The sequence below is a fragment of the Camelina sativa genome, chromosome 8 (genome assembly GCF_000633955.1).
Source record: "Camelina sativa cultivar DH55 chromosome 8, Cs, whole genome shotgun sequence".
NCBI lineage: Eukaryota > Viridiplantae > Streptophyta > Magnoliopsida > Brassicales > Brassicaceae > Camelina > Camelina sativa.
This window is the reverse complement of record NC_025692.1, coordinates 8916452-8923621: the sequence shown is the minus strand read 5'-3', so window position 1 is coordinate 8923621 and position 7170 is coordinate 8916452. Positions and strand designations below refer to the sequence as shown.

The following is a 7170-nucleotide window of genomic DNA, read 5'->3' as shown; positions in this document are numbered from 1 at the left end:
TTATGCAAATAAAAATCTTCAGTTCGTTCAATTTTGTAACGTTAAATTATCCTTTATCATCAAAAGACGATGTAAATCAATCATACGAACAAAATAAGTATAAAACAAAATATAACCTTTTATGTATTTTCTACACATTTCTATTGTCATATACATTAATAACTATCAATTCTATACGTAGAGTTATACTTATAGCCAGGAAGAGAAAGAGGAAGAGCGTTCTCGTCCGATCAAAACGTAAAAATGTCAAAAGAATATTGTTCATATTTCTAAATGCATTTGTCATTACATTCCAATCTTAGTTAACTGTATTGTTTTTATTAGGCCTGGGCAAAATACCCGGATCCAAAAACCTAAACCCGATCCGAACAGAAATCCAAACGGGTATCCGAATATATCCACATTATTAATATATAGTAGTAATATATTAGTAATATTTATAATTTTAATAATATAAATGTCTAAAATATTCAGGTTTTTAGATATTTTCAATAATTTGAAGTATTTAAACTGTTTATTAGTAAATTTGGGTAAAAAGTACTCTAAATTTTTAGATAAATTGCGTATTATTGAATAATTTAGACTAAATTGGATACTAAAATTTTGAATTTTGTGACCTTCGGATAATCCGAATCCGAACCCAAAATACCCTAACCGAACCCAATCCAAATCCGAAATCTAGAAATACCCGAACGGGTTCTATACCTCTAAACCCAAAAATCCGAAAACCCAAAATACCCTAACTGAACCCGAACGGGTACCCGAATGCTCAGACCTAGTTTTTGCAGTCCACCTAATTCAGTTTAGAGGGAATATATTAATGATCTTATTATTTATTTTCTTTCTTCAAAATTCAGGAGAAACATATGTTTGGATTAAGCTTAATATACATATTACATATATATATATATATATACGGAGTCAAGAATTTGTTTTGTTTATGATACATTATTCAGAATTTGTTAGAAATGCTCTTTTAAGATACCTTTTTTCAAAGATACTCTTTTTTAACATTTTCATTTTTATCTTCTTTTATACAATTATAATATGTTAAATTAATTTTTAGAATTCTTTTTTAGGTTTGGGTTCTCTATTTTATATTTAGAGTATAATTTTTAGGATGTAAGGTTTAGTATTTGGGGTTTATGGTTTAGAATTTAGTCATTTTATATATTAAAAAGGGTATTTTTGAAAATAAACAACATGGAAAAGTAGTTTTGAAAAGTGACACAGAAAAATGTGTATTTTTAAAAATCCCCCTTCATTATTTCCTATTTCTTGTTATATGAATCTATTATTGAATTTCAATTTTATTGATAATTACATTTATGAGCTTATTTTTGTTATAATATAGTTTTCATTATAATACTTTCATTTTTTTTCAACGTTTCGAAACAGTTATAAACTTCAAGAATATAGTTTTGTTTATGGATCTCTTACACGTTTTCTAATTTGAGCGACCGAGACCTTTCGAAACGCACAACAATATTGGTTTAGCCTTCGAAAAATATATGTTCGTTTTGATTGATGTTGTGTCGTGTGTGTATTAGATAAAGTATTTCAAAAATACTTGTTTCGTGTTTAGTTACAGGCTTAACGTGATATATTGTAATTTGTCTTCTCTTTTTTTTTGGGGGGCAAAAGCCTTGTTGTAATTTGTCTTATCTTATAAAAACGTCATTACAAGATAGGAATAACCATTTGAATCATTCCAGTCTAAATGTTTGTTGAGTCACAATTAATAAATAAAACAAAAGTCATTAAAGGGCAACCCGTTTCGGTCAGAATATGATTATTTAATACTTACAAAAATCAATTCCTAAGATTCCTTAGTTAACAAAATACGGTACATCTCTCCATATAAGAGGAGATGTATGCATTAACATTTCTCACAATCCTCTCAAGTTATATATCCTGAGCCTCAAATAAAAATTATATAGTTTCCTAAAACTTTGTTTGAGCTAATTAACATCCAAGAAAATGATAATTAAGCTAATTGCACTCGTAATCACACTATGTGTAGCATCATGGGATGCTGCAGAGGGAAGATCTTTGAGATTTTCGACAACTCCACTAAATCGCTATAGCTTTCCTCCTAATTTTAGTTTTGGCGTTGCTTCTGCTGCTTACCAGGTTCGTTTGTAATGTACTGACGTTGCAAATTATATAGTGTACTACAAATACAAAGTAACCATACTGAGTTATATATGGATGTCATGCAGTATGAAGGTGCAGTAGAAGAAGGAGGGAGGAGTCCGAGCATATGGGACAATTTTACACATGCATTCCCAGGTTCACTTTCTAATTTGTTAATATTTTTGTTTCTCGTACTATTATATATTCTGAAATGTTTCTATATATGTACGAGATCAATTATAAATAGTAGTAGTAACTAGTAAGTAACAGGTTAACATTTTTACAGAAAGGACGAACATGGACAATGGGGATATTGCTGTAGACTTTTATCATCGTTATAAGGTTTGTGCATGCATAACCTCCTTAATGTTTATACTTTTGCTGTATTAGTATGTACAGTGGAACAAAATTTCTTAATGTAACAACTTATATTAATTATGTAATTTGAAAAATTGAGCAGGACGACATCAAACTAATAAAGGAAATGAATATGGATAGTTTCAGATTCTCCCTGTCCTGGTCAAGAATATTACCAAGTAAGTACAATTTTATTATTTTCTACTTTTTTGGAATGAAGTAATATTCCTAGAAACTATAACACAAATGCTTTTGCCTTTTTGAATATTTGATAATTCTTTTACTAGCCTCTTTCGAATATGAAATTTTCAGGTGGAAAGCTAAGTGATGGGGTCAATAAAGAAGGGGTTCAATTCTACAAGAATCTAATCAATGAACTTATCGAGAACGGTTAGAGTCATACGCTTAATTATTTCGAACTATTTGATTTGGATATAAAATGAATAGCTTTGTGTCCGGAGTTTTTCTCATCAGACTATTTATATCAACATACATGCAGGTATAAAACCTTTTATAACAATTTATCATTGGGATATCCCTCAAGCACTTGATGATGAGTATGGTAGCTTTTTAAGTCCTCGAATCATGTAAGTTAAAATCTTAGATCCATACATACTAATTATACCATGTATAAATTTTAAAAATTGCTCTTTGACATATTTTTTGTTGTGCTGTTTAATACAGAGATGATTTTCGAAACTATGCAAGATTCTGTTTCCAGGAGTTTGGAGACAAAGTCAATATGTGGACAACCTTCAACGAGCCATATGTCTATAGCGTTGCGGGTTATGATGCAGGGAATAAGGCAATGGGTCGATGTTCAAAATGGGTAAACAGTTTGTGTACAGCTGGTGATTCAGGCACAGAGCCTTATTTAGTCTCTCACCATCTTCTTCTTGCTCATGCTGCTGCCGTTGAAGAGTTCAGGAAATGTGACAAGGTATATAAGATGAGGCAATGTTTTCTAAGATATAGATGCTTCTAATTACATGACTTTTAATTTGATCTCAAAAAGGTGGTTTGGTCATGTCACTTAATTTACGAAAATAGGAATTAAACGGAAAAAGAAATAACATTTTTATTGATCAATTGTATTTGTGAAACAGATTTCACAAGATGCTAAGATAGGCATAGTGTTGTCTCCCTATTGGTTCGAACCATATGACATTGATTCCAATGCTGATAAAGAAGCAGTTGAGCGAGCTCTTGCTTTCAATACCGGTTGGTAGGTCATCTATGTAACTCATTTCATGTTATCAGTTCATTATCTTAAGTCAAAAATATATAGATTTCTAATCTTGTCTATCTTACTACTATATTTAGGCATCTCAGCCCTTTAGTATTTGGAGACTATCCAGAGTCGATTAGGACAAATGCTGGAAGTAGATTGCCTTCTTTCACCAAAGAGCAATCTATCATGGTTAAAAATTCATTTGACTTTATCGGAGTAAATTACTACACAGCACGGTTCGTTGCTCATGATCTTCACGTCGATCTTTCACGGCCTCGGTTCATGACCGATCAACGCCTCCAATACAAAAGTTAGTTCTCATAAAACAGATTTATCTGGTTTTCTAATTTTATTACCAAGAAAATACTAATGAACCTACAACTAATGACTTTACATTACATTTATCACTTTTCTTCTATTAGTGACAAATCGTAGCGGCGACAACATCTCATCAGAATCGGTATGTACGAACTTTTCTTTTTGGTAGTAACGATACCATTTAATAAACATGATAAGTGAAAATTACAGAGGAGCCAAGAAGCATTTGTGATACCATCGCATCACATATCAAGAGAAATCATTCTTCCTAGTTCCAATTTTATTGTAAAGTCTGAACATCTTTTCTTCAATTTCAGGATGGATCCAAAATTCTCTGGTCATATCCGGAAGGCTTTCGAAAGATTCTCAATTATATTAAAAACAAATATAATAATCCAACTATTTACATTACTGAAAACGGTAAGAACGCTATAAACATATCAACATTTCCATATATATTCATCTATTCTTTTTGGTTAAAAAAAAAAGTAATTAACCACGTGAAAATGTATAGGTTTCGATGACTATGAAAATGGAATAGTGACACGTGAAGAGATATTAGAAGATACAAAGAGAATAAAGTACCACCACAAACATCTTCAGCAACTCCAAAAAGCCATCACGTAAGAAATTTTCACTATTTAAGAATAAAAACTGATTACTATATGATTAATTATTAAAGTCCTGGAATAATCAAAGAGTTAACTTAATGTATGCAAATATGCAGAGATGACGGGTGCGACGTGAGAGGCTATTTTACATGGTCGTTGTTGGATAATTTCGAATGGGAACATGGTTATGCAGTGAGGTTCGGTCTTTACTACGTTGACTATGCAGATGGTCTAAAACGACATGCTAAAAACTCAGCCAAATGGTTCAAACATTTTCTTCAAAGATCTGAAAAGCCAATGCCGTTGGATTTGTTTAAGAGTGTCAAGAATTGGTGGTCTGCATTACAGATGACTTAAGCTCGGTTGGTGGGGAAACAATATTCAACTGTGAAAAGTAATTAACTGATTCTTTATTTATTTTTTGATAATTTCTTGTAATAAGAATATGTTATTATTGAGATACATGTATATTTTTGTATTCTTAAGTTTCCAAATTCTTGTAGTATCTTATACAGTATCAATTTCTTTTGATTTTAACTTATGGTTCGAGAGTCATAATTAAAGGCTTATTATCATTCGATTCTTCTCAATTAAAGGAACGATTTTATTGTAATACACTAATTAGTTTTTTTAAGTTTTTATTGTTTCTGAAATACTGGCAACATTTAGCTGGTTATTTTTCCCGTTTTCTAATCAATCTATTTTTAATGCTTTTTATACATGGTAAGAAATCATATTAATTTTTAATTATATATGTATCTTTTTGTTATTTAAAATTTTTAAAGTCTAAACCAATAATATTCAATTATTTTCTTAAAATTTACATATCATAAGCTAATAACTGTTCAAAATGAATTAAAAACTTTAAAAGAAGATTTTTTACTACATGTTAGATTAATTAGGAACATGAAGTGAAAAAAAATGAATAAACCATGACAAACGTGTTAATTGATGCATATAACACCATGATAATATAAATTATTAGTAAAGTCCCGTAGGCCATTAAAAATCATTCATATATTTTTGGAAGAAATACATTGAGCTTACAAATTATCTTTCTTGTTTAAATATTTGGATTTATTTGCAAACGTTTATCACATACTCTTTTTCTTCTTAAGAAATCTCCTGGCAAATGGTAGTCAGTGCGTTTCAGTTATTTTTGGGTGATCTTCTATTGTGGTTCATTTTGTCTCTTTTTCTCCTGGGAAAACTTATCTTTCACCGGCCAATTCATAGAAGCATGTTTCAAGACGCATGATGTAAAATATCATTCTTAATTAATTAAAGCAATAATGTCAGTCGAATAGTATGAAAAAGTCAAGATGTGCCGTCAGCCAATCATAATATATTGACTATTTTACTTGACGACCTTGCTTGGAAAGTGGAAGACTTGTGCCCACATTTATCCTAATCAAAATATGATTACTTTATAGTATTGACTATCTATTGTATCATATTTGACGACTTTGTATATGCAACATGACCGCTGCTAACAACTGCAAAAACATATATGATTAGTCTATTATTTTATTTTTTTCTGGAGGCGCCTAAAAGAAACGATTTACATGGAACGTTATCGATTGGCATCAATATGGCGGAAACGTTCTTTAATCTGGATTAACTCTTCTAGTCCTTCGAAGTCAAACTCATGTTCTGCTAAAAACCTACGTTTTTTTGTTTAAAAGGTTTCAACCACTAACTCAAGGCCACATTGATTTTACTTTATTATTACTTCATAATAATAATTTACAATTCCAATCACGTCCTTTTGATTTCATTATAGTTTTTGTTTGTTTTGTTTTTAGCTATTCGTCATTTACTAACAAAAACTTAGAAAATTCTGTTTTAATCATTAAAAACTACAATAGACCCAATAAACATATGATACATATATGGTCACGGGAAAATGAGTATTAGAAATGGCGTCCTCCTTTACATATATCACTAGTAAAAACCGTCTAAATAGCTACGAGTACCTGTTACTGAAATAATTGTAGCAAAATATAACTACATAATGTGACCAATTAGTGACAAATTATGAAATTATTTAATTTGTAGCTTTTGTGTGAGTAAACGTAGATTTATAGTTACGGGTAGTTACAAAAAAAATGTGTAGTAAATTTGTTACATAATTTGTGACACACCATATTGTAGCAGCATTGTCCACAATAGAAGTCGTCACAATATGTAGTAAATATTTTGATAATAATTAAAAAAAATAGAAATTAATCGTCTATTTTCCCTGATTAAATGCCATGATTAAAAGGTAATGTGTAGTCGATTTTCTCCTTTTTGGGCATAGGAACTTCTTTCTGAGCTAGAGTTTTTGTCTAGGTCGAGAAGAGAACATTTGAGTGGAAAAACACTTTCCCTTTAGCCGCAATTCACTGTTTAGTATCTTTTCACCCTGTTTTAGCTCAAATCGATAAGAACTTGAATGTTTTTAGTAGTTGTTCTTCCTTGCGATTTCAGTCTTTTTCCACTTGGTGTCTGCTAGTTGGCAATCATGTCGTATGC

At 30.6% G+C, this 7170-nt stretch overlaps 1 protein-coding gene across 1 annotated transcript; it reads left to right on the top strand.

Annotated features, from left to right (window-relative positions):
- On the top strand, nucleotides 1913–5158 carry LOC104706766 (beta-glucosidase 32-like). Its single transcript, XM_010422977.1, has 13 exons — nucleotides 1913–2133; nucleotides 2223–2292; nucleotides 2423–2478; nucleotides 2597–2672; nucleotides 2806–2883; nucleotides 2993–3080; nucleotides 3178–3433; nucleotides 3600–3718; nucleotides 3817–4034; nucleotides 4147–4184; nucleotides 4360–4462; nucleotides 4557–4665; nucleotides 4770–5158. Exons 1-13 carry the CDS (start codon nucleotides 1981–1983, stop codon nucleotides 5008–5010), a joined length of 1605 nt encoding a protein of 534 aa, XP_010421279.1. The 5' UTR covers nucleotides 1913–1980; the 3' UTR covers nucleotides 5011–5158.

Bases quoted from the DNA above. Each gene is read 5' to 3' on its own strand.
- LOC104706766 (XM_010422977.1), top strand. From the start codon at position 1,981: ATGATAATTAAGCTAATTGCACTCGTAATCACACTATGTGTAGCATCA. The intron at 2,134-2,222 runs GTTCGTTTGTAA...GATGTCATGCAG, and splicing joins TTGCTTCTGCTGCTTACCAG to TATGAAGGTGCAGTAGAAGA. The intron at 4,035-4,146 runs GTTAGTTCTCAT...TTCTTCTATTAG, and splicing joins TCAACGCCTCCAATACAAAA to TGACAAATCGTAGCGGCGAC.